The sequence below is a fragment of the Sphaerulina musiva genome (assembly GCF_000320565.1).
Source record: "Sphaerulina musiva SO2202 unplaced genomic scaffold SEPMUscaffold_12, whole genome shotgun sequence".
NCBI classification, from domain to species: domain Eukaryota; kingdom Fungi; phylum Ascomycota; class Dothideomycetes; order Mycosphaerellales; family Mycosphaerellaceae; genus Sphaerulina; species Sphaerulina musiva.
The window spans coordinates 269,825-294,369 of record NW_016017394.1 but is presented as its reverse complement, the minus strand read 5'-3'; the positions used below and the strand labels follow the sequence as shown (position 1 = coordinate 294,369).

At 50.8% G+C, this 24,545-nt stretch overlaps 9 protein-coding genes across 9 annotated transcripts; 4 read left to right on the top strand and 5 right to left on the bottom strand.

The window, feature by feature from the left end:
* Positions 1-1,438: 1,438 nt before the first annotated feature.
* Positions 1,439-4,788, bottom strand: SEPMUDRAFT_128694 (uncharacterized protein). Its single transcript, XM_016902229.1, has 2 exons — positions 4,442-4,788; positions 1,439-3,747 (listed from the first exon to the last, which is right to left on the bottom strand). The coding sequence occupies exon 2, from the start codon at positions 3,711-3,713 to the stop codon at positions 1,578-1,580; it is 2,136 nt and encodes a 711-aa protein (XP_016756437.1). The 5' UTR covers positions 3,714-3,747; positions 4,442-4,788; the 3' UTR covers positions 1,439-1,577.
* Positions 3,938-4,162, bottom strand: SEPMUDRAFT_24013 (uncharacterized protein; the record flags this gene model as incomplete). Its single annotated transcript, XM_016908378.1, has 1 exon — positions 3,938-4,162. A coding segment is annotated over one exon (225 nt), but the record flags the coding sequence as incomplete, so codon positions are not given.
* A 1,397-nt stretch (positions 4,789-6,185) lies between the features above and the next one.
* On the top strand, positions 6,186-7,084 carry SEPMUDRAFT_152008 (uncharacterized protein). Its single transcript, XM_016907185.1, has 2 exons — positions 6,186-6,772; positions 6,832-7,084. The coding sequence occupies exons 1-2, from the start codon at positions 6,202-6,204 to the stop codon at positions 6,981-6,983; spliced, it is 723 nt and encodes a 240-aa protein (XP_016756436.1). The 5' UTR covers positions 6,186-6,201; the 3' UTR covers positions 6,984-7,084.
* Positions 7,085-8,089: 1,005 nt separating this feature from the next.
* SEPMUDRAFT_152007 (uncharacterized protein) lies at positions 8,090-8,963 on the top strand. Its single transcript, XM_016907184.1, has 2 exons — positions 8,090-8,485; positions 8,566-8,963. The coding sequence occupies exon 2, from the start codon at positions 8,636-8,638 to the stop codon at positions 8,891-8,893; it is 258 nt and encodes an 85-aa protein (XP_016756435.1). The 5' UTR covers positions 8,090-8,485; positions 8,566-8,635; the 3' UTR covers positions 8,894-8,963.
* Positions 8,964-10,164: 1,201 nt separating this feature from the next.
* SEPMUDRAFT_152006 (ribonucleoside-diphosphate reductase large chain) lies at positions 10,165-13,594 on the bottom strand. The gene is made up of 3 exons (XM_016907183.1): positions 13,313-13,594; positions 13,013-13,170; positions 10,165-12,956 (listed from the first exon to the last, which is right to left on the bottom strand). Exons 1-3 carry the CDS (start codon positions 13,329-13,331, stop codon positions 10,389-10,391), a joined length of 2,745 nt encoding a protein of 914 aa, XP_016756434.1. The 5' UTR covers positions 13,332-13,594; the 3' UTR covers positions 10,165-10,388.
* A 1,206-nt stretch (positions 13,595-14,800) lies between these two features.
* Positions 14,801-15,993, bottom strand: SEPMUDRAFT_53754 (metal-dependent protein hydrolase; the record flags this gene model as incomplete). Its single annotated transcript, XM_016909277.1, has 2 exons — positions 14,801-15,764; positions 15,851-15,993. 2 exons carry the CDS (start codon positions 15,991-15,993, stop codon positions 14,801-14,803), a joined length of 1,107 nt encoding a protein of 368 aa, XP_016756433.1.
* Positions 15,994-16,521: 528 nt separating this feature from the next.
* Positions 16,522-19,056, top strand: SEPMUDRAFT_152004 (ICE2-domain-containing protein). Its single transcript, XM_016907182.1, has 2 exons — positions 16,522-18,712; positions 18,782-19,056. The coding sequence occupies exon 1, from the start codon at positions 17,097-17,099 to the stop codon at positions 18,411-18,413; it is 1,317 nt and encodes a 438-aa protein (XP_016756432.1). The 5' UTR covers positions 16,522-17,096; the 3' UTR covers positions 18,414-18,712; positions 18,782-19,056.
* Positions 19,057-19,279: 223 nt separating this feature from the next.
* Positions 19,280-20,321, top strand: SEPMUDRAFT_159239 (NAD(P)-binding protein). The gene is made up of 2 exons (XM_016907830.1): positions 19,280-19,951; positions 20,013-20,321. Exons 1-2 carry the CDS (start codon positions 19,296-19,298, stop codon positions 20,239-20,241), a joined length of 885 nt encoding a protein of 294 aa, XP_016756431.1. The 5' UTR covers positions 19,280-19,295; the 3' UTR covers positions 20,242-20,321.
* Positions 20,322-20,346: 25 nt separating this feature from the next.
* SEPMUDRAFT_152001 (uncharacterized protein) lies at positions 20,347-22,688 on the bottom strand. The gene is made up of 3 exons (XM_016907181.1): positions 21,721-22,688; positions 21,317-21,413; positions 20,347-21,223 (listed from the first exon to the last, which is right to left on the bottom strand). The coding sequence occupies exons 1-3, from the start codon at positions 22,291-22,293 to the stop codon at positions 20,850-20,852; spliced, it is 1,044 nt and encodes a 347-aa protein (XP_016756430.1). The 5' UTR covers positions 22,294-22,688; the 3' UTR covers positions 20,347-20,849.
* Between the last annotated feature and the right edge of the window lie 1,857 nt (positions 22,689-24,545).

Sequence of the window (24,545 nt, the reverse complement as noted above, 5' to 3'; positions counted from 1 at the left end):
TATTGAATCAGATAATGAACCAGATCGCCGTATATAGTTCCGCAAAGCGAGCATAATTTGATGATGATGACAGAGAAGACGTTGAAAGCCGGACGATGTAACTCATCGAGCTGACTTCGTCCGCAGTAATGCACAGAGGCAGTTGAGAGCGTAATTAGCAACAAGTCTGTGTTCTGGCAGTGAATGACTATGTGCCTTGCCCTGAGATTGACTTGCCACAAAACAAACAATGATGCGATATCAAGCTCCAGGCAGATTGCGTTGATACCTAGGTAAGTAAGTTCGAGTAGCAGTCGCTCCAGTTCCCTAGTGAAGCCGTAGGATTGCGGAAATGAGACGATAGAGACTCTGTAACGACAGCATGCTCGCGAGCTGGGAACCATAATATGACTGGAACATCAAAATCATAATCGACTCAATAGTAGGTAGGCAACCACACGCAGAACATCATCGGTAGGATTCCGCGACGTTGGTGCAGTCGATGCCGTCTCATCATCAAATTGACGACGAGCTTTTGGACGGGGATGTTGGTGGCAATAGGCTCATGGCTCATATTAGAAGGCAGATGGATGTTTTGCCGGTCCGGAGTTGACACAGAGATTGACGCAGTCCTTCCGGAGAGTTCTCCGGGGGAGGGCTGCTGCCCCGACGATGACGACGAGCGGATTGCCCTGTTGGGATTGAGGGTGAAGAGGAAAAAAAAAATTGCATGCATGCTTGCTTGCCCGGGTTTTCCTGCTGATGATGATGAGGAGGAGGAGGGGGAGGAGGTCGTGCATCTATTACTGTACATACCTTATTACAGTGGTAGTGTAGTGTGTATTCGCTTCAAAGTATACAGGTACCTTACAGAACCAAGCCCAAGCCCAAGCCCAGTTTGAAAGCACCAAAACTACATGTACCTACCTACCTACCTATACGCCACCGCCGCCGGTGCTGTTATTAAGCTATGCTGTATTCCACTCTACTCCAGTCTACAATCTACCTCTCAAAATCATCTCGAGAATCACATATATCTTACAGCGCGTTAAAGGTAAATTTGTTAAACAAGTACATGGAGACATAGCACCGCATAACGACTTCCCCGGGGCCCGCGCCCTATGCGCAAAATCATCATTTATTATCATACTTGACCATATATACCTTACCTTTTAGAGTACATGTACTTTTATTTATATACCTATATATCGAGAGTATAAGCAGGAGCATAATAAGCAGGAATGTAGGTAAGTGAGTACCTATGTAGATATCTGCAACACATCTCAATCAGGAGCTATCTCCGAGAAAAAGGTACCTCCAGGTACCTGTATATGCCAGAAAAGTTAGGTTAGTAGTTGGTGGTGATTCATGTCCGTGTCATCGGTACCATAATCATGACTCGTGTGAAAGTTTTAACTTCTTCCTGTGCTTCGAGGCGAGAAGGAACCAAGGAAACGGTGTCAAACTTTCTCTCGAAAATAAGGGTATATACATTGTACAGGTACTAATGACCGCTCGTCTTGGCGAAAAATAGAAAAAACTTCCGAGCAAAATCCGCAATCAACGTTTAAAGTTTTGACCGACATATTCCATCCCCTTCACAGTCCGCTATGAATCCGACCCGGCATACCAGATACGACCATTTCTCTGTCATCACTTGCTGCCCCGTAATAATGTCCAATGTCTGAGCCAAGCAGTGTCTCCTCGTCTCTGACCACGCTACCGTTGACTGCAAGGACGTGGCGATGGAATAGTTCCTTGGCCGACGTGAGTTTCGGACCTTCGTATCCTGCAGGCTCATCGAACGTACATCGGACTCCGGAAAAGCTCATTTCCTGTTCTGTCGTACCATAGCTAAAGGACGTATGCTCCGTCTGGTTGCTGGTATAGAACGCTGTACCATTCTGCCTTGTCACGAGGGATGCGCCTTGATAGGACTGATACTTCTCATGGAAGCCTTGCATAGCGGAGAATGACTCTAATCCTGTCGGAAAGACCGCTTGTCCAAGTGTCTGCACCTGCTTACCCGAACTGAGAGCGGCAGTCAAGGTCAAGTTGCCGTTGGTCGCCAATGCTTGGGTGCTGTAAGAGTACAGCGAGTAGTCCAAGGTCCGCGCGTAACCATTTGCTGACCTATCTTGCCCGGTCGTGTGGAGAGTGCTGGTCTGATCTCCCGCAGAAGTGTAGTTGCCATCGTATTGAGAGCCCAGCTGCTGCGTCCAGGAGGCGAGAACGCTTGCATTTGAAGTCTTGATTGTCGATGAGATGGACAGCTGCCGACGAGCCTGTACAGTGTACGCGAGACTGCTATTCGAGCCGTTCGCGGCAACGTGGATACGCGACGAGACTGTCAAGGAGGGATCAGGTAGATGAAGTTGTGGCCTGCTGCCTGTGGTGATGTGGCCCGGATTGTCGAGCCACAGAAAGATTTTGCCTGCAAGATACCAATCGTCCAGGGTGGTATTGGAGAGTGTGGCAGCACCATTCGAACTGTCATTCAGCCCTGATACGCGTATCGCAAAGTTATGGCTTTTACCATCGCAGAGCAGACCTAGCCAGGGTGTGATGTCAATTTCGTCCTCCCTCAGGTCGAAGGCATCGATGCCAACAATAGGACGCCATAGACCAGGAACGACACCTCCTGTGAAGATGACAGGCCAGGGCCATGCGACGCCAGCCATCATACCATCGATGTATAATTGAATCTCCCGAAAAGGAGAATAGCCGGGCAGCGAAGAATTACCACTGCCGAACGTGTCCACCTGGGACTGCAGGACATTACCCCACCAGAACTCTTCCAGTGCTTGTCCAGTAGCAGCAATAGTGAAGAATGCCTTTTTCACATTTTGAGGCAATGTGATATCATTCGCAGCCGTCTCATTCGGAAACCGAAAGTAGCTCGGTTGACTGGCGGAGCCCCGCCTATTGGATACGGGTATGACGAGATCTGCAGGTACTACCGAGTCAGGAGCAGTGAAGAATGCTGCCGTAAGGGTGACATTGAAAGGTGCAGTATAGATGTCATTGATGACATTGCCCAGGTCAAAGATGATCGTCTGGCTCGTCTTGAAGAGCGATAGGAAGCTTGTCATATCCTTGATGTATGTCCACGTGATGCCGGTCTTGGTAGGCTCTGCAGTAGAGGTGCGGAACAGCTCAACATCGCCAAACGAAACGGTGCCGAGTCTGTCGAATTGCTTCCCAGCAGACACCACTGTGAGGTTCCAGCTGATGCGATTGAATTGGCACGAAGGGGGAGTGTAAGATCCGACATATGGCTGGCCATAAGACGAGGCGAAGGAGTACTCCACCAGCGTGCTCTGACAACTTGGGGCCGTGCTGGGTATGATGGCGACACTCGCGTTGGAGGACCCATCAGTGATTTCGAGAACTCCATCAGGTGTTACTGTCAAAACAGGAGGGTAGACCTGGAAGTCTTCCAACAGCGTTCGACCAACAGTTGGTGGGATCGGTGCTACGGAGCGTCTGGTTATCGTCGGCTGCAGCCCATGGTGAGATAGAGGATTATCAGACCAGAATACAAGAATAGCCGTGGCCACCAGCAGTGCTGACAGTACTCTCAGCGGATGGTGTCGCGAGACGCTGATAACTGGAGTGGTGGCGTGCAGCTGATCCACTCTGTCGGCCCAGGCTAGGTGTGCCGTCGCTTCATGCGGCCATGGCACGGCTTTCTTCCCGTCATTGTGGTTGTTCTCAGTCGGCCTTCCCGCCATGTTTCGGCACGACACTTGATATTTGGATGGTATCCTGCCGAGGGTGCGTTAGCTTTCATATTCAACCCGCAATGCCGCAATTCCGGTCCAAATGATATGCACTGGTTGAGAAAGGGAAGAAGTGGGCCGTTGGCCAGATCGGGAGCTTTGGTGGATCGATGTCCAGAGACGGAAGTCGGCAAACTCACAAGATATCAGGCGGACGCGGTAGGACTCTCGTATGTGTTTGCCCAGTACCTGGCCACTGCGTTCTCTGCAACTTCATTGTCATCGAATCGACCTCTGTAGAAGTTGAAGACTGCGAACTCGTCCTTGGTCATGATATAGTCGTCGGGCTGTATCATAAGTCGTCGCCATATGTCCGTCAGAGCGTCTTCGAGGTACGCCGAAACGCTGGGATCGAGGTCTCCTTCCGAGTTGCGGGCAATGTCAAGGGCTCGCTGGTAGTTGAGCACTCCAATGCCGTCGATGTTGACGTTATTGTTGCCGCCCATTTTGTAGCAATGGTGTTCTTCCGAGTACTGGTAGGAGGAGGCTTCTGAGGATGCAATGGACGGAGAGCTTGAGTGTTTGGCAAAGCCAACAACAGCGAGGGCTGGATGTATATGCATGGCTGCGGTGCTCGTGGAACGTGAAGCGAATTTTCGGAAGGAACCACAGGTGGAGTGGGTGTGATTGGCAATGGGGAATACAAGCAGTCGTAGCACAAACAATAACTGTGGGCTTACCTGTAGTGAGACCTGTGCAGTGTGTGGGCTGGAGGTCTTTATGTTTCCGGAGCTGGCTTAGCAAGGTGGTAGCCCTTCTTAGCCCTCCCATGTGCCTGAGAGTAAGCACCCTGGAATGTAGCGAGCCGTTTCGGGCTGCACTGCCGCTAGAAGAAGGCTCTTGGATAACCTTCAAAGCGTACAGCGAAGTAATGGCGATGCTACGGAGCTAGAGGTCCACCTGCTGCGTTTCGATGACAGGCCGCGTGGAACGCAGAGAGAAGCGCAGCGCAGCAGGAAGATGCGGTTTGTGGCAGAATATCACAGGGATCGCGTGGTGGACAGCTAATCCTTGCTTGCTATGATGTGGTAGACCAGAACTCTGTCATAATAATCGTGCAGATTATTCCTCAGCCTCACGGCCTTCACCTGCGTCTTTGTTCAAAGTTTGTTGGCGGAGCCGAGGGTAACGTGTGTGCAGAGATAGAGTTCGAGACAGACTAGGGTCAACTTCACGTGTGTCGACCTTGCTTAAGGGTTAGACTTTAGCCTCAAAAACGCAACTCACAAGTTCGCACAACTGAGTTCAACAGCAGCACCGGTGGAGCACCCAAGCAATCTTGATATGGTTTACCGAGTGCAATGATGTTCAAATGATGCGTCTCGCGCCATAATAATGGCCAGGAGCCGCAAGTAGTATGTAGAGTCGCGCATGATTAAAGGTTCTTTTACGGAACCCGGTGACACCTAGAATGGGGTATTGAAATTCGAGTCCGAATTTCTTGTACCACCCACAGCCAACTCTTTGTCGGGGTGGCGCTGCTGCAGTGTAGATCCTCTCGTGGCCTTGCAGACAGGCTGCTTTGCTCCAGGGTACTGCAGATAGTGGGAGGCTCGGAGTGGCAGCAGGACCAGCACAAGTTGCACGAGTACCCCATGATGATGAGTTAAAACACACCCTCACGAGTGCAGTCAGTCCCTCCAGGGGCCATGTTGGAGGCGCCGAGCTGCAGTGTTTCCTAGAACTTGTCTGCGCATCCACTTTCGCTTGTTGCAGCTACAGCAGATTGTGGATCATACCATGGATATCGTTCATGAGCGATTCAGTCGTCATTCCGACGACCACGAATGGGCGGGCCGACGATACCGGTATTGCTCGAGCACTGGGGAAGAGACCGCGCTGCAGTTGAGAGCGAAAGTGTGGCTCCCACACGACCCAGACCAGACTCCACAGACGGCCGCGCAGGGTCACCTGGGCAGCAAATGCCTTAGTGTGTCCTTGTCGATGGGGTGGTTGTATCGACCTCGACGTCGCGGCACAGTAGCAGTAGTATGTAGTAAGTGTTACGACTGGAGTGTGCCGCCGTCCGGCAGAACTTCAAGGTTCAAAAAGTGTCTCGGCGCCGGTGCGACTTCCGACAATATCACGCGGCGAGCCGCAACAGTGACCCAGCGCGCTGTTCTATGTGATTGCCGTGAAACCGCCTGGACGGGGTGGAAGGGGGGCGGTGGGCGGTGGTTGTTGTCGAGAACAGGCTATGTTCGGAGTGGATAAAGTGGTGGCAGTAGGTGGGGAGACGGTGAGTAGTACCTAGATAAGGTAATCAAGTAGAAGCGACTGTAAGCGACAGAAGGATCACCCGGGGTGCGGCCCGGACACGTCGGGTGCAGCCAGGCAGGCAGGCGCGCTGCGCGCTAAGGAATTGTTTCTTGTTGAGCCTCAATATGTATGGTATGCAGTAGGAAGGAGCATCATACCGACACCAATTGGCCGTGCAGTCATGCTCCCATCACCGCATCTTCTACGCCAGGTTGTACGTCAGGCTCCACTGCGCCATGGGATAACGCAAGGCTACGCGAGGCTGCCACTTCACCTGCGCATCAAAGGAGCATCGCAAGCCCGGGGCTTTACGGTCGCCAATGGCCAGCCATCATCATCATCATCATCATCATGGGGAAGAGCATGGCGTGCGGCGCGGTTGAGGGCCCGGCAGCAGACACGTCGCTGCAATAGCAGTCAGGCGACAGATGGCACAAAGCCCACCACCCTATCGGGGCGCATGAAGGAGATGTCGCGGAAGTATGGGTGGACAGTGACGGGCATCTATCTGGGTCTTTCGGTACTAGACTTTCCCTTCTGCTTTCTCGCTGTCAAGTGGTTTGGCACAGAGCGAGTTGCAGAAATAGAGCACACCATCATGGATGGATTTTGGAATCTGGCAGAGAGGGCCATGCCGAGTCTGAAAGAGAGACGGCTCGCCAATGAAGCCGCCACCGCTGCGGAGGATGCGGCGGTGGAGGCGCGTGAGGCGGGCGAGCAGGTTGCTGAGCAGGCCAAGCATAAGAACCCAGGTAGGTCCGCAATTGCAAACCATTGGTGCTGGTCAAATCGACTGATGAGGGAAATGTAGGTCTTGGAACACAGCTCATTCTCGCATATGGAGTGCACAAATCACTCATCTTCTTCCGCATTCCTCTCACATTAGCAATCACACCCAAAGTTGTCAAGAAATTGCGAAGCTGGGGCTGGCAGATTGGAAAGCAAAAGCCAAAGTCGGTATGAACGAGGTTCTGAGATGATAGAATGTAAGATGGAGGAGAAATCTCCGCTCGGGGAGTTTGTACAACACAGGGAAGAGATGAAGCTCCATCAGTATTGGCGGCTATCAGGTAACCGCACACCACAGTAGATGATTCAGCGCTTAGATGCAACGCAGCCTGTCCAACCCTCATCTCTCCAGCTCGCAATCCTGCCACTTGCAAGTCTCAAAGCTCTTCCATCCACATCCAACCCGAAATCTCGTCTCTTCTCCAACTACAGGTGCCCGCGGGTTGCGAGACCACCGGCGAATAGGATGCTCGCGTCATCTGCATGCAGTGCAAACTCAGAAACAGGATGCCATCAGACATACCTCCTAGAGCAAGCTCAGCGATGTAGGGACCACTGGTTTCAAAAATATGATTGCAAAAAGAATATCACCAAGGGCTCTGATTAGACCTAAGTTGCAACAGCTCACTAATTCTGAGAGGGAGAGAGCGTAAAATCGTTTCAGAGAGTAAACTGAAAAACAAAATAGAAAGTACACCTATGATCTGTCCGCACGGTCCCTTGAGAGGAGACTATTACAGGAAAGATCCAAGCGAGGTGGCCAAAGCTGTTTGTGAAGGGATCAGTGAAAAGTATCACGTAGCATCAAACTATAGTACAGTTGGAGACGTCTTAAACAGAGCCTCAAAGTCAAAGGGGAAGAGGGTTTACACATGGAGGAAGTGTGTAGTTTGGCCCAGTGAAAGTCTAGCTTTCTACTTTGCTATACGAGGCAGGTCTGTGCGGGAACTACTTCTGTGGTGTACTGCTACTCTCGCCACTTTCGTACATGTATTTATCTTCCCAAACACCGAGGCAACACTAATGACGCGAAAGTTACCGCGCCGATATAGTTCTCGAAGGATGCAATTCCTTCACTTGCCGTATGCACGCTATCACGTGATGTTCATAGCCTCAAACTCCTGTGACAGAATCCCACTAGCCCTACATCACGAAATAGTTCTAAAGAGCGCTTCATGCTATAGAACTACATATGTAACTGCCAGCACGACTCATTTCTCAACTCTCTCTCTCTCTTGACATGTTACATATGTGCCCACCATCCCATCTATCTATCTAGCTTTTCCTACATCCCTTCGCGAAAGCCATAGCTACACCAATTGACAACGCGACGCCATACGCAGGCACGATGAAACCAGCCAAGGCTATGCACATCACTTCGCAACAGCCATACCAAGAACGATACTCCTTCACGTATGCATAATGGAACTGGGGTCATCCTCTCTTCTTATACATACACTCCGACCTAGACACGCCCTAGACGCGCCCTAGACCCTCTCTCACTTTCACTTTTCACAACCGATTCAACATCAATGCCCCATCGTCGATGAGGTACATTAGTCGTCCGACGGGGTGAAGGGTAGTAGCCACCACGCTTCCCCAAGAGTATATACGCCAAAATGGAAAATCGCTGCAGTGGTGCCCAATGGCATGGAGCCATTACACTAGTATGTGAGGTATGTTTTGTTTTTCTGTCGGACGTTCCGAAACTCTCTTGTCTGCACGATTACACACACACTTACGCGGAGGTGAATAGGATGGGGATGAGATGCGATGCCAGACTCGTGAGATTCGTTTACTAGAACTGGGTATACGAACCCATCGATATGCGAAACTTGCAGGAGGGTGTCGGGGTAGGTTTGGGCAAACTCACTAAGTACCTAAGGTACCTACGAGAGGGGGTTTGGGAATTGCTGGTGCCTAGCCTCGCGAGTGTTGGGAAGCGCTATGGTTTCGACGACAAGTTTGCAGACATCTCTCTGGACCTACCTTTACCTTACTCTACTGATGATTATAGTCAATTTTGGCAGTGGCTCTCGTCGCTCGGGCTTATTAGCAACAATGGAGTATACAGCTCCAAGTGAGCAGTACCTTCAAGTTTGCAAAAGTGTACCCGAAACGGCCCAGTATCAAATGGAATACATTTCGATAGCTACCAATAATGCATTTGGTCCTTTTTCAACCCCTTCGCCCAGGGCTTCAAATTTCTCGCCTACAATGATACGACTTTTCGTCTCTCTCTATCCGTCCCCGTCTATTCACAAGCGCTATATCAAGTAACGAAGAGAGCTCCTGCAGTGGATATATCCTCTTAGTCAAGACTATCTATCTCTTCCGTTCAAATTACATCAACAGCAACTCTCAATCGAAACCCAGCTGTATCGTCACAGGACTATTCACAGCGATCAGCTGACCTCCACCCTCAAGAAATATCTCCAACTCGACAAGACCGTCATGTCACGCCAATAGACAGACTGCTAGCCAGCATGAAGCATATCTAGCCAGCTCTATAGCAAAAAGCCATACAACTCTCCCGCTAATTCTTACTTATCCAGACAGACGACTTGCCACCCCCATCCTATCATAAACCCACAAATATACAATCTATCACATCTCCTCACTAGTATATCGAAAAAGTACTATATACCTACATACACTATCCCCATGCCCCTTAACAAAACGACCAGACAGTCCAATCCAATCCAACTCCGATCAATATATGCAGCCTACAAGCAATACCAAACCAATCGTACCACGGCATTACAACCATCTCTCAGCCATCAAACATCCCCCAAAAAAATCCCCCCCCGCAGAGCCTAGGCGCAACGACTCTCCAGATACATACATACATACCCCAGCTGTCTTCACTTCTCAAAGTGTCCCCCACACTACGCCAAATTACGCCCTATTACAGTACTACCCAGCGCCTTATACAAAGACAAGTACCAGATCCCAAACTTCGTTACTTCCCAGCTGAGCAGCTCAAATGGAATGAAATAAGTATTAGTCTTAGACGTCCGGACAGACCTAGAATTGCCGTTTGGGAACAGACAGCTTCAAGGCTAGCTAGTAGGTAGGACCGCTGCTACAGGAAGACAGCAAGGTCGAAATCTACATACCTACCTAGGTATCTATCTATCTAGGTATTATTTTGGCTATGCATGGTAGTAAAGCAAGGTAGGTACGTATGTATTCTTGAATGGAGCTGTGTATGCAAAAGTGCTTACGGGATGGTGATGATTGGCATTAGGTGAAGGTCACTTCCATTGGTGCATGTACCTGTAGCCATGCTGTTGGAAGCCTTTTCGTGGCGTAATAAACAGTTGCGGCTCTGACAGGGAGAACCGCATGGACCTAACAGCGATAGATTGAAGAGGAATGACACAATTTTGCAATGGTGATAGTGGAAAGCCAATGGTATGTATATCCTGATACAGCAGCACAGCATGCCCACGATTAGCGGCAGCGAAAAAGAGTCCAAAAACACCAATGTCCAGTTTCCATCAGTCATTCCGTCGTGCGCCTTTCTTCCATAATGGTGACAAATTAGATCATAAGCACACACATCCTCGTATGCATCTAACCACTGCACATGACACATGCCTCTGGGTTTTCTATGCTGCAAGCCAAGGCAGCTTCGGCATAGATGTCCCCCTCGCGGGGATCCTTCTTCTCCTCGGCCTCGTCGCCGCCCTTCTTGACAGCTGGCTCTGGGAGCTCTTCTTGCTTTGGAACGGCATCGAGACCATCAGTGGGTAGTGTTTCGGGGCTCTCGCCTTCATCAAGGTCTGCTGGGAAAGGTGGGTTGACGACGGCAGATGAAGTGCGACCGAATGTCCTCTTCTTTGGCTGAGGTCGCTCGACCTCCGGCGGTGGTGTGGCGGCAGGCGTGACCACATCTTCAGGTGCAGCAGCAGATTTCTGTGGCTCCTTGTTCTCGTACATAGGCTTGGGCGATGAAGGCTTTGGGGCGCTGACTGCATTGTACGCACCAGATGCCATGCGCTTCTTGGCGGCGCCAGTGCGAGAGATGTTTGTGTCGGCGACCTTGAGCATCTCTTGGTCGACGGTGAATTGAATAGGCGCAGAGGCGGCTTGTGTGCGAAGGTAGTACATGCCAGTCTTGAGGCCGAGCTTCCAGCCTGTGAAGTGCATGCTTGTAATCTTGCCCATGGTGGGCTCCTTCAAGTGGATGTTCAAACTCTGCGACTGATCGATGAAGGCACCGCGATCGGCAGCCATCTGGACAATGTTACGCTGGCTTATCTCCCATACAGTCTTGTAGAGGGCTTTGAGATCGTCGCCAATGTTGGGGATACGCTGAATAGATCCACCATCAGCGATGATGCGATTCTTCATGTTCTCGGACCAAAGACCACGATCGACCAGATCCTTGAGCAACCATGGGTTGACTACCTGGAACTCGCCAGCAAGCACACGGCGTGAATAGATGTTGCTGGTGTATGGCTCGAAGCACTCGTTGAATCCCATGATCTGAGAAGTGGATGCAGTAGGCATAGGAGCGACGAGCAACGAGTTTCGCACACCATGCTCAGCAATCTTGGCCTTCAATGAGTCCCAGTCCCAAAGATCTGACGGAGTCACACCCCACATATCGTATTGAAGCTCGCCCTTTGAGACTGGAGAACCTTCGTAGGTCTCATAAGGACCAAGCTTCTTGGCCAGGTCACAAGAGGCGGTAAGAGCAGCATGGTAGATCGTCTCGAAGATCTGGATGTTCAGCTGGCGAGCCTCGGGCGACTCGAATGGCATGCGAAGAGCAAGGAAGGCATCGGCAAGACCGCTAACACCAAGACCGATGGGTCTATGGCGCATGTTACTCTTCTTGGCCTCTGGCACTGGGTAGTGGTTGACCTCGATAATCTTGTTCAGATTCTTGGTAACCACCTGGACAACCTCATGCAACTTCTGGAAGTCAAACTTCTCATTCTCGAGGTCGACGTAGGTTGGCAGAGCAAGAGACGCAAGATTGCATACGGCAACCTCGTCAGGTGCAGTGTACTCAATGATCTCTGTGCACAAGTTGGAGCTCTTGATCGTTCCGAGATTCTTCTGGTTGCTCTTGCGATTGGCAGCATCCTTGTAGAGGATGAAGGGTCCGCCAGTCTCCGTCTGGGCCTCCAGAATGGCATACCAGACCTTCTGAGCACGGACAGTCTCGCGTCCCCGACCTTCCTTCTCGTAGCGAGTATAAAGCTCCTCGAATTCGTCGCCATACACATCAGCAAGACCGGGACACTCGTTGGGGCACATCAAAGTCCATTCGGCATTCTGTTCCACACGCTTCATGAACAGATCGGGGATCCACAGGGCGAAGAACAGGTCGCGAGCACGAACTTCTTCCTTTCCGTGGTTCTTGCGGAGATCCATGAAAGAGATGACATCGGCGTGCCATGGCTCGAGATAAATGGCAAACGCGCCAGGACGCTTGTTGCCACCTTGATCGACGTAGCGAGCTGTGTTGTTGTAGACCCGAAGCATGGGAATCAGGCCATTTGATGTGCCGTTCGTGCCAGCAATGTAGGATCCGGTGGCACGGATCTTGTGACAGTTGAGACCGATCCCACCAGCATTCTTCGAGATCATGGCGCAAATTTTCAGTGTGTCGTAAATGCCTTCAATGCTGTCATCTTTCATGTCGATGAGGAAGCATGAGGCCAACTGGGCGTTCGGCGTACCAGCGCTGAACAGTGTTGGTGATGCATGTGTGAAGTACTTATTCGACATGTAGTTGTATGTCTCGATGGCGGCCTCGATATCATCTCCGTGAATCCCGACTGCTACGCGCATGATCATGTGCTGTGGTCTCTCGGCAACCTTGCCGTTAATTCGGAGCAGGTATGAGCGCTCTAGCGTCTTGAAGCCAAAGTATTGGTAGTTGAAATCTCTGTCGTAGACAATAGCAGAGTTGAGTTCGTCTGCGTGCTCCATTACCACTTTGTATGTGTAGTCCGAGATCATCGGAGACGGCTTGTTGTTCTTCGGATTGACGTAGGTGTAGAGATCCGATACCACAGCAGAGAACTGCTTCTTTGTCTGCTTGTGGAGATTCGAGACGGCAATACGAGCGGCGAGGATGGCGTAGTCTGGGTGGGTGGTGGTCATGTACGCGGCAGTCTCGGCGGCCTGTGGACATATCGTTAGAGCTTCACAGGTTGCGGTGGGCCATTTTCATCACATACCAAATCGTCGAGCTGAATTGTGGTGACGCCCTGGTAAACGCCGTTAATCACCTTCATGGTGATGGCTGTCGAGTCGACATGTTCTGGATCAAGGCCATAACAGAGCCTGGAGACACGGGCTGTGATCTTGTCGAATTGGACGCGTTCCTTGCGGCCATCTGAAGACGCGTGTCAGTGTCCCAATTCGCAGACGTGGCGGTGGCGTAGGAGCTGTGACTATGAGGAGAAGTAGTGGCCGGCGTCATTGCCATCCAGCTACAATACTCGTATCCGCAGTTCACTATGGTGTAGAAGACGTACCGCGCTTGTAGACGAACATGGTCGTCGATGGCGGCGAGGTATGCACCTCGAGCTGGGTGGAGTGTAGAGGAAGGGCGGTTCAAGCAGGAAAGGAAGCGTGGAGTGGTTGACGTAGTGGTTCGGACTCTCAAGCTCGGTACGATATGCAATGCTCGACGAGGGTTGGTATCAAGGTCGGGGGATGTTGTTGTCGTGGAGTGGACAAGAAGAGGGAGAGAGTGTGCGAGCTCGGAGAAGATATATGCGGAATCGAATCGTAAGCCCGCGCCTGCCACCAAACATAAACGCGTCGCCGTCGCGTATAGCGTGCGGAAGTCGCGTTCGAGCCTGCCATGCGGCCCCTTCCACCTAGCGCCAATTTATAAGCGAGAATCTTGGCGTCAAACGACATGAAATTCTCGTCCCGCCGAACCAACCTCCTTCGTCCTTTGTCTGCGCAACAAGACCACATGCACTTGACATTTCATCCGTGCGAAATGGGCCCATCGTTTCGATGCTGGACACGTTCTTTGTGAGATCGGCTATGACTCGCACCATCATGCTCGATAGCTGCAGGTGCTTGTGAGTTCGCTTGAAAGAGAACGTTCCATGTTACCGACGATCGAGCGCGGTGTGCTTGCGCCTGGTCTCGAAGCGGGACATTGTCAAAATATATCTACAGTCCACTCTACTCTGTTAGAGTGCTTTCTGGCTCTTTCGAAGGCTCGGCGACATCGATTTTACCACAGTCACGAGTTCAAAATTTGATGCCTATAATGAATCACAGGTCTGCCAAGACTGTCTCACTCGTGTTGCAACATCCGAGCCTGGCTCTGAGGATGTTGCGTCTATTTGATGAGATACATATAAATCGTCTGTACTGCCTATGCTGAAAGAGTAACCAGCCCAACTATCTTGACAGGATGAGGGTGGCAGCAAAGCGGACGGCCCCATCCTACCTTAAACATGGTGACAATAGGAACTTCATATCCCACGCTTTCCAGCGCCGGACTCGGAGACGAACTTCTAGTACCACTTACTGATGACCAAACCACCAAAGAAGGGAGGGAGTAGAGTGGGTGATGGAAAAAGGAGGGGATAAATGGAATTACAACATTGATATGCTGTCATATGTCGGCAGTCATTTTGACTCATTGCCGTTTCCCTTCTGGATTTTTTTTTTGCTATGTCAGCTTGAGCCCGAGGACGTACTAGATTCCTCTATCTGAGCTAGCTGGACACAGATCATGCCCTCACCGTGGCATTTGCGGGTGGACGTGTACTGTTCGTAGACGCATCGCCTCGTAGCCACTTTTGTGGCTCTGCTGGATATCCAAACATAGGTAGCCGCTGTGTAAAGCGCTGGCGCCTGTGCGCGAATCTCGACCGACGAAGGCGCCGAAGATGATCTAGAGCACATGTATGCTCTCCCGTCAGAACAACGGTAGTCTCTCGTTTGAGAGTTCGGATATGCTTGACGCCGCTTATGGCGCCAATGTTGTAGGTGCTCTACAACTCCACCGCCTTCTTAGCCATCTCCAGTGCACCCTCAAAGGTAGTATTGCCTCCAATGAAGCCCCCGGCGTGCACGAAGATGCAACCTGGAATCCCAGAAAGTTTGCTGAGTTCTTCATCCCGCACACCTCTCCAGGCCTCTGGTAGTCCCTTTCTGTTCTCGAAGCTGCCAGGTTCCAGGCTGACAGCGCGGATCCTCCACTTGCTGTCCTTCTCCCCACTTTCCGCGAATAATGCATATAGCACGCTTCCTTGAGCACCATTCTCCTCCTCGAGCGCGTACAGGTGGTCCATCCACGGCACACCACCATCATTGTGGGGTACCACCAAGATGCGGCCTTGAGGGTCGACTGCTGTGCGAGAGTGAAAGGCCTGGGCCACGATGGCACGAGCTGGCAGCCATGCGGAGAACTTGTCGTTGAACTCGATGGAGAATTGCTCGCCCACGAAAGCCGAAGCGCGCAGGAAACGCGCATCTTCCTCTGCTTGGTCCTTGGCCTTGCTTGTCTGGATGACGCCGTTCTTGGGAACGCCATTCAGCAGAGGAGCATGGTTGTAACGCCCGACAACATTGGCAATACTGAAGCCCTTGTCTGAAGTCTTCTTCTCGATTCCAGCTTTTCTGATTTCAGCCGGATCGTAGACGGAGATGCCATTGTCATTTGCATCGAATGCCTGAACAAAGTCCTCATATAGCTTTTGATAGAGCAGCTCATTCTCTGCGCTCTCCACATCTAGCCCCGTCACAGCGGACACGATCGATTTGCCATAGTGCATCCACACCAGCCCTGCAGAAGACAATTTCGTATTTTTACCAGGAAAGGTGGCGCAAAATTCGCGCTGATGGTGATCGTAGCGGAGTTGGGAGTGATCGTGGACACCGCCGACATCGACCACAATGGTGCATTTTTCGAGGGTGCCCGGGTCGCGAGTGCGGATGAGTGAAGCAGCGGAGAAGCTATTGTAAGATGTCAAAGGTGAGCGAGCATCCCGGAGAGGTCAAGGCATTCCATTGGCTTCCTTCATGCAGTCGATTTCACTTACTCTGGCAAGAGGCGGAGGAAATAGACAGCGAGGGCCTCGTCGGCGTGGAAGTGGCCATTGTGGGTGCCAATGACGGGCGACGCTGCAGGGCTGGTCGAGTCCATCTTGAGTCGCTTGGAGGAAGGCTCGGCGGTGGTGGTCATTTGCTGCAGAAGAGGACGGTAGAGGGCAGGGTTGCTGGCAAGAAGTCGCTCGAATACGTCGTGGGTGCTTCTGGCCTTGTTGGGCGTTCTACTTCTCGTGGCTGCAGCAGAGCGGACGAAGGCTCTATTGGGAGGGAGACGAGGAGTGAGGAATGGTCGCAGCAGAAGTCTCTTCATTCAATGACGGTGGAGAGTGGCGAGTTGATAGGACTGACTGTTCGCATTTGGAAGATTGACCCATCCATTCTAGCTGCCCGCCGGGCGTACAAAAGTTGCTGCTCCACCCCTGCCCTGCGTTGCTGCTGACTAAGACTGCTGTTACGGTAGACCTTATTCACACGGGCCCGTGACGGTGCAGTCGTGGACTCGTGGATCACATTCACGCCCGCGCCTAGGTATTCACCGTGCTTGTGCTTGCTGCAACGTGGCCAAGCCATCTACATCCCTCTCACACATGTCCCATGCCACCCATATATGTCCAGAGGTCAGGTACTCGCTCATAAGTTACTACGGTCACGTCGATTATTCATGCACGCTGTTCTGTTCAACCAGCCAATCGTGATTCTGACCTCTGCCTCGTCTATTCCTCACTCCACGTCATGTCATAAACCTGCTTCTCGTCTGCTTCCACCGCCCTCTGAGCAGCACTGAAGCAGGATAAGTAGTGGAGGCCGATCTGGTAAAGAAGCGAGACAAACCACGCCATTCCAGTGACTTTGCAGAGAGCACGCGACACTCGAGCACTTCACGCGCCCGCTCGCCCGCCCACCTTCTCTCTCCTCTTTGCTGCGGACCACTCGCATCTCTCCATCTCTTCTGAGTACCTACCTGACTCAACCTAGGTGGTATTTCGCTCGCCAGAACCTAACGCCAAGACGGCGGCACTAACGACATCTTCGAGAACTGGACCTGGACCCTCATTATACTCCTGCTAGGACTAGGAGGTGGACTACCTGACCTAGTTCTCCTGCTAGCTCCCGTCGACTTTTATCTAACTGCCCGAGTCCTTGACCGACGACGCTGCGACGCATGCTCGAGCCTTCGACACCCTCCACGCCCGCTCCCGACCAACTCTGCACCCAGAGAAGGATAACGAGCGTGCGATGATCCTCCGCTTCATTGGGAGTGCGCTCTTCCTGGCCTCGATCGTCTTCACCATCCCCCTCGCCTTCGATGTCGGCGGACGAACGTGCGGATTGGCTTTCAGTCTCACCCTGGCCACATACTACTTCATTCTCTCCACCCTGCGACTTGCGACACCCGATCACTCGAGATGGCGCTCCCTCGCACTGAATCTCTTCGCAGCCATGCAGCCTGTCATGATCGGGGGACTACTCATCTGGAGTTTGAACAAGTTCAGTGTGGATAGCGGTGAAGAGGCCAGCTGGGTGAGTCGCGCATTCTACAACGCGACCAAACCGCTGCATCAGAACCCGAGCTTCAAAGACTGGGTGTTTGGAAAGGAGGGTCTACTGGAGCATGCCCTGATAGGAGGCTGGGACAAGTTGTTGACGTACTCGACGCCTGTCTTTCAACTGGTCGAGGGCTTCTGCAGTCTGCTAGTCATTCAGGCTGCCGGACAAGTCACACGCTACCTGGTCAACAATGATGATGGAGGCGACAGGTGGATGCTCGGTCTCTTAATCCCCACCGGCAGCATTATTGCGAGCTCGTGCTATTTCATCTGGCGCATGTCGACCTTCCCTGGACTGGACAGTCAGGATGCCGTGCTCATTGGCATTGCGATTACCTGTGCAGTGTTCCTCTGCGCCTGGGGAATTGGGAGTGGACGCGGCAACATTGTGGAGAGTAGCTTGCTCTTTGCCTACACCACGCTGTGTATCTACCAAATCTTCACCGATTATCAGCCCAGTCGCCCGCTGCCAGACTTACCACTACCCAACGATGTGAACGAGTTTCCCCCTCTGCCACCAGTCCTCATGGCCAGCTTCTCTACCATCACGCAGGCACTGTCCCAACTCCCCGCCAATATTCACAATGGGTTTGGCTTCATGCTTGCTGCAGTTCAGACGGTTACGCCATCGGTTATCATATCGCTCATCTACCGCCTGCTTGTACTGTACGCAGCAGCACGCATCATCCCTGCCATCCGCGAATCTGGAGCACGAGCACTCTCTCATGATCCATCATTCGAAGACTCGGAGGGAGTGCATGGTATCATGGGGCTCCTCACATACTACAGTCCCAGCATCCTGATCGCTGTCTACACAAGCTTACTGATGCAGCACTTCGCAACAGCTTCTGCAGATCATCCTGGAGAGTGGTGGACCAGCCAAGGTGGTGAAGGAGGCGGCAATATCAGTCGATGGGTCAACCTGGCAGGTACGATGGCGCTGTATGCAGTAGAACTGTATCTTGGTAAGGATCAAGACGACGGACTGCACTGGAAGCTCGATTGAGGAACGGCTGTGTGAGAAAGTGGGAGAAAAGAAGAATCAGATTGCAAACAGGCCCATGGAGGTCTCAACGATGCTCAAACCAAGACATCGATAAACCAGCGTGCGAATCCGGTACGGCGCTGGAAAGACCATGACCAAGTCAAAGTGCATACCTTGATCATGAGGTACCATCATAGCATCAGCTTTATCGGTTTTGGTGCTGCGAATCGATTTCGAAATTCGGACCAGTTGCCCAAACGAGCAGCTGAGAATTTCCATTTACAAATTAGCCACCCAGCATTACGGCAGCGGAAGCGGAGGTGAGCCCACAAGTCCCTTTCGTGATATTGGACGAGGAGAGCACTGGCCGAGAGGCTGAGGTAGAACAGGACAGGAGATGAGAGAGGACTAGACATGGACATGGGAGAAGATGGCCATTTACGGTGTCACTCATCATGCGGAGTGAAGTATCCCAAACCAACTGCTCGATTACATACCCCAAAGAGTTAATTTGCTGTTTTACCATTTCTCACAGTGTCTGCCTTTGTATAGTCAGGTTCTTGCAGTAGAAGCTTGCCGAGGTGGAAGCGTAGGAGGTTTCCTTTCCTATGGGGTCACGTTTGGTTGTGTACCTGCCGATCTCGTCACCAAAATGTCACGAAATGTACGTCATGATGCTCCCGTTTGAACGTCAATTGGAAAGAGCGCATTTCCTTATTAAGGCCAGGTACTGAACTCTACCAACCTTAGGTCTCTTCCAACGCGGAGATATTTCCAAGACATTCACCACATATTCCCGTCTCTCTCTCTCTCTCTCTCTCTCTCTCTCTCTCTCTCTCTCTCTCTCTCTCCATTTCGACAGACACTCTCAACAATCCACCCACAGGCAACTTGCATCTCAAGATGGCAGAAACCCACCACTTCGACGCCAACCGCCTCTTCTCCGTCACCGACTACGTCTGCCTCATCACAGGCGGAGGAACAGGCATAGGCCTCATGGCCGCCCAAGCCCTCGCAGCAAACGGAGCCAAAGTCTACATTACCGGAAGAAGAAAGGAAGTGCTAGAGAACGCGGCCAAAGAACATTCCAACTACCGCGGTCAAATCATCCCCATTGGTCCATGCGATGTCACCAAGAAAGAAGACCTTTCCTCCCTCTTCGAAGAACTGCAAAAGAAAGAAAAATATCTCAATCTCCTCGTCTGCAACGCCGGAATCAGCGGTACCAAAGCCGAACCGGAACATGAAGACGCTTCGGATTTGAGTAAGAAATTATGGGAAATGGAGAGTGTGGACGTGTGGAGTAAGACGTTCGAGACAGATGTGACTTCAGTGTACTTCACTTCTGTAGCTTTCCTCCCTCTCCTCCAAGCCGCGACGAGTAAAGGCGGAGGCAAATTTGAGGAATTCTCGGCAAGCATTATTACCATTTCGAGTATGAGTGGGATGATGAGGAATGCTCAAGGACATTTTTCGTACAATGCTGCCAAGGGCGCCACGGTGCATTTGTCCAAATTGATGAGTTCGGAGTTTCAAAAGGCGGGAATTCGAGTGAACAGGTTTGTGTTTTGCTCTCTCCTCTTTACTTTTTCTTTTGACTGACTGAATTGCGTGTCGCAGTATCGCACCTGGCTACTTCCCATCCGAAATGACGGCCAATGAATCCGATTCTCGACAAAAGTCGGAGTTTCCTCAGGAAAAGATTGAAGCGACGGGACATGTTCCGATGATGAGAGCGGGACGAGACGAGGAAATTGGCATGGGGATTCTGCTGTTTGCGAGAAATCACTATGTCAATGGACAGATTCTGGCGATTGATGGTGGCGTGTTGAACACTGTGCCTTCGTAGGGGGTTAAAAAAAGGGGGGAGTTGGGGGGTATGGTAAACAAGTGCAGAAAGAGAGTGAGATGATGCCTCGACGAAGATTCAACGCTATATATATTACGTGTGATGAATACCTGAAATATGATATATAGGGTATGTTCCTGCTTCCAATCGCACTAGCAACAATAGACAGCATAGCGATTCCAATCAAAGCAGTGAAGAAAGATCAGGTAGGTAGGTATGAACAGTCTCTCGGTGAGCATGGAGTCTTGGTATCTTTTTACTGTAATGTTTTCATTAGTAGCTCAGTAACGCAAGTAGAGTATTCCCGAGCTCGTAGTTAGGTACCTGAGGTAGGTGTACCTGAGGTAGGCCCACTCGCATTTCCACACCCAACGCCGCGCGTGCGCATCAATTCCCTCGCCACAAAATAAAGAACAAACATCAACATCAACAGCAAAAGCAGCAAAAGTAGCAACAGCAATAAAAGCAATAAAAGCAAAAAAGCAAGAAAATCATCCCAAAAAAACATATCCGCTCACAATCACAACCCTTCATCTCCTCTTTCTCTTCTCTTCTCTTTCCCTTCCCCTCCATTCTCAAATACATAAAAAAAGGGGAGTTTTTTGTTTTCAAAAAACCCATCCCCTCTCATCCATAATCCTCCTCCGATCACCAAAAGCCTCTTTAACACACTCTCTTAACATGAGTCTCTGATACCAATCATATGCCCTCGGCCATTCCCTCTTCCACTCGACTTCAATATCTTCGACAAAACTTTCCATCAACAAACTCGTCACGACCTCTCGCGATGCAATGTACATCAAATCCGCATATGTGCATCGATCGCCGACGAGATAGAGATTTCCTGTCGCGCTCAAATGGCCTTCGATGGTCGAGAGGGTTTCGCGGATGGTGCTGCGGTAGTATTCGTGCACGGAGATGAAGGCTTCGTTGCAGCTGCCGTTGAGGAGGGATTCGTGGCCGCTGCCGAATTGGTGCCAGGCTGTTTTGTTGGGTTTCGAGGTTAGAGGAGGGGGGATTGATTGGAGATGCGTGCGAGAGTTGGAAGAAGGAGAAAAAAAAAGAATAAACTCACCCCATTGTTTTTGATGCCATCGTTCAGGAAATGAAGTATATCGAAGTTTGTTTTTCGAGTCGTATGTTTCTACCAAGTATTCCACGATTGCTCCGGACTATAATGGAAAAGGAGAAGGAGAACAAAATGCAAAAAGTCAGCAAACTGACACCCGAAAAAAGAAAAGTTCCATGTATTGCAATATATTGGCAAGAACATTTCAATTTTTTTTCTGGTCTGGGATAAGAAGAGGGTGGACTAGGTAAGGTAAGGTAGGTAAGGTACATGTAGAAACGCTCAAAACAAACGAAACATAAAAGCCTCACCACACCCTCAGACCACCTCACCACACCCCCCTCCCCTCCCCCTCTCAAAACACTCACAAAACCAAAAACACCGAAAAGAAAAGAAGAAAAAGGACGTACCTCCCACAACATGACCCCCGTATTCGGATCCTCAATCGCCGGCACAGCGCGGTTCATGGCCGAAGGAGGATTCGGATCATCTCTCAGAGAAGCCAAATCGAGAACTTTTAATCCATATGCCAGACCTAATTCCTTGAGAACCAACACGACTTTGCAGAGATGTGGACCGGAAATGTCGCCATAGACGGATATGGGGAGGAGAGGTGGTGGATGAGGGACTCGTTTTTGTCCTCGTTGTTGTTGTGTGTGGTGATTGGCGGTGGAGGAGGAGCGGGCGGAGTGGATGGATTGGGAGGCTGAAGTGGTTGCTGTTGTTGTGGCTGTGGCGGAAGAGGAGGGGCGGCTGCTGTTGTTGTTGGTGGTGGTGGAGGTGGAGGTAGAACGCATTTTGGGGGCGGGAGGGGAGTTGTAGACGGCGAGGAGTTTGCAGACTACGGAAAAGGCGAAGCTGGAGACATGAAAAGCTTCTTTGCGGCGGAGTCGGGAGGAGATGGTTGAGGCGGTGGTGGTTTCGGCGATGGAGAGGTTGGAGGATGCTGTGGTGTAAGCTTTGAGAGAGGTGGTGTCACTCATGGTGTTGTTGTTGTTGGTGGTGGTGGTGGGAGTGTTGTTGTTGGATGGGTTATCTCAGAGACACAAATTTGAAGGGAGGAATGGAGGGGTGTTGAGCATTGTAGTAGTAGTGGTAGTAGTAATAATGATGATGATTATTATTATGGATGATACGCATACTCAGGTTAGCAGCAGCATGGAGGCGGATAGGAGTGGGGGAGAGGGGGCGGAGAGAGAGAGAAAGAGAGAGAAAGAGAGAGATGATGAGGATGATAATATGTTTTCGCAGAAGAAGACAGAAGAGAGAAGAAGAAGAAGAAGAAGAAGTCAGAGCAGAAGGAAGGAGAAGAAGAAGTAATTGCCGGTTTTACACAATCGGCGGATTCATGGGCAATTCGTGAATGGGCATTGGCGACGAGTACAGGTCAGGTAGGCACGACTGGGTAGAGAGAGAGTACAGGACTAGGTAGGTAAGGTACAAGATGCGGCGTATTGGCAGCCTTGTGGATATGGCCTGGATAATCCATGTATGTCTCGCGTCGGATTCGGCAGCGATGCTAGTAAGAGGAGAGGAAACGGGGGGAGGGAGGGGGCTTCATCCTGGACATCCAATCGCCATGTCCCGCCACTGACAACCAGGTCATATGTACACTCATCAGACTACTCAGTCACTCCTGCTCCCATCGCGTAATCTTCCCAGATGTGGTTGGGTGTCGTTGCAGTAACTTTATCCCTACTATCGTGGTCGAACTGGGAACCCAAAAGGGGGCACGCAAGAAGGGGGAAGAGAGGGAGGGGGGCGGAGAGGAGAAAAGTTACAAAGCCATAGCCATAAGATGATGAGAAACCTGGGAAACAAGAAGACAGAAATGGGTGCAAATAAAATGATGATGGATGAAAGCAGCCCCTTGGCGACACTTGGCGAGCACATAGCGAAGTTGTCGTCGCTGGGCAAGGCAAATGGATACGGTAAGTGTAAAGACAGACTCCCAAAGTATCTGTGCTCGTGGAGTCGGCTGTAACCCTTACCTTACCGTTCCTTACCTTACATATACTTTCTACGAGGACGGACGGGGACGGACCATCTCTTTCCCCGACGCGACACGACATACCTCCCGTCTTCAACCTCGGCTCCTCCGGCTAGCCCATGGCGGTCTTACTACGTATCTTTTTTTCATTCAATTTCAATATCCACATAGCGACATATTAAAACCAAAAAAAAAAGCACCTGTCAGACTGTCATCACAACCACAAGCTTCCACCCGAGAGTAGATATCATCACAATCTATACGAATCCTGTAGAATCCGACCATGCCATTTCCACATTTCCCACATTTCCCAGTTTTTTCTACACGCTTGCGACGGGGTCTGTAACTCTCTATCCGAAACTATATCTATATATTTCTTTCCTGATCTTCCCTCCGATTTGTCCCTTCCCATCTCCAGACGAAAGATAAGATACGATACGAGGATAATGATACGAAAAAAAAGCTTGCTGCTTGCGACATTTAGACGAGGAAGAGGTGTTTGGCTGTGAATGAGTGGTTGGAACGAGCGACGTGTTCTGAGGTGCATGTGTACGGTATGTCTCTCTCTCTCTCTCTCTTTTCCGGCAAAACCATTCCGGCGAGACCAAGGTCCATGTATGTATGTCGGTCGGCAGGTTGCCCATCTCGGGCACTAGGTAACTCGCTTGGAGTCCTCCGTACATACACTACTGACGAAGCGTCCGTCCGTCCATTCCCTAAGGCTACTCGCATATAACAAAAAAGTAACGAGTCTTCTTCTCCCCACATCGTAGTTGAACATGCGACAGATTGGTACGTGCAAACTTCCATCTCAAATCAGACTCTAGCATTCTCCTAAAAAGGAAAGAATCTCGATCGGGTTCGTATATCTATCTATCTAAGGTAGGTAATAATGCTTGTTGATGTGAAGCTTGCTTGCTTGCTTGCTCGCTCAGTTGCTCTCTCGTGCCAAAATGATTTTATCAATGTGAGACTTTTGCTTCGTTTTCTCTCGCCCTTTAAAAAGAACCTTATTATTTTTTATCCCTGTTGACGTTTGATCGACGATGATGATGATGATGAATGATAGAGATAAAGAAAGTGCTAGCGAGCTCGGAGGTGTAGATCATTAGTATATGTAAACGTGTTGTTGTTTCCCGGAAAGTTTGACTTTGACCTGTTCCTCGTAGCGGCGAAGAAAGGAGGATGTAAGTAGACGGTAGACCTGCATCAAACAGCAAATTGTACCTGCATCAGCTCGTACAA

What these genes read in the sequence shown, in the direction of transcription:
- SEPMUDRAFT_152008 (XM_016907185.1), top strand. Translation starts at nt 6,202, where the DNA reads ATGCTCCCATCACCGCATCTTCTACGCCAGGTTGTACGTCAGGCTCCA. An exon ending in GGCCAAGCATAAGAACCCAG is followed by an intron (nt 6,773 to 6,831) that starts GTAGGTCCGCAA and finishes AGGGAAATGTAG; the next exon opens with GTCTTGGAACACAGCTCATT.
- SEPMUDRAFT_152001 (XM_016907181.1), bottom strand. Translation starts at nt 22,293, where the DNA reads ATGAGTGACACCACCTCTCTCAAAGCTTACACCACAGCATCCTCCAAC. An exon ending in CGGGGGTCATGTTGTGGGAG is followed by an intron (nt 21,414 to 21,720) that starts GTACGTCCTTTT and finishes TTTCCATTATAG; the next exon opens with TCCGGAGCAATCGTGGAATA. An exon ending in ATGGCATCAAAAACAATGGG is followed by an intron (nt 21,224 to 21,316) that starts GTGAGTTTATTC and finishes CCAACAAAACAG; the next exon opens with CCTGGCACCAATTCGGCAGC.
- SEPMUDRAFT_152006 (XM_016907183.1), bottom strand. An exon ending in CAATTCAGCTCGACGATTTG is followed by an intron (nt 12,957 to 13,012) that starts GTATGTGATGAA and finishes ATATGTCCACAG; the next exon opens with GCCGCCGAGACTGCCGCGTA.
- SEPMUDRAFT_152007 (XM_016907184.1), top strand. Translation starts at nt 8,636, where the DNA reads ATGCGAAACTTGCAGGAGGGTGTCGGGGTAGGTTTGGGCAAACTCACT.
- SEPMUDRAFT_128694 (XM_016902229.1), bottom strand. Translation starts at nt 3,713, where the DNA reads ATGGCGGGAAGGCCGACTGAGAACAACCACAATGACGGGAAGAAAGCC.
- SEPMUDRAFT_159239 (XM_016907830.1), top strand. Translation starts at nt 19,296, where the DNA reads ATGGCAGAAACCCACCACTTCGACGCCAACCGCCTCTTCTCCGTCACC. An exon ending in GCGGGAATTCGAGTGAACAG is followed by an intron (nt 19,952 to 20,012) that starts GTTTGTGTTTTG and finishes TGCGTGTCGCAG; the next exon opens with TATCGCACCTGGCTACTTCC.
- SEPMUDRAFT_152004 (XM_016907182.1), top strand. Translation starts at nt 17,097, where the DNA reads ATGATCCTCCGCTTCATTGGGAGTGCGCTCTTCCTGGCCTCGATCGTC.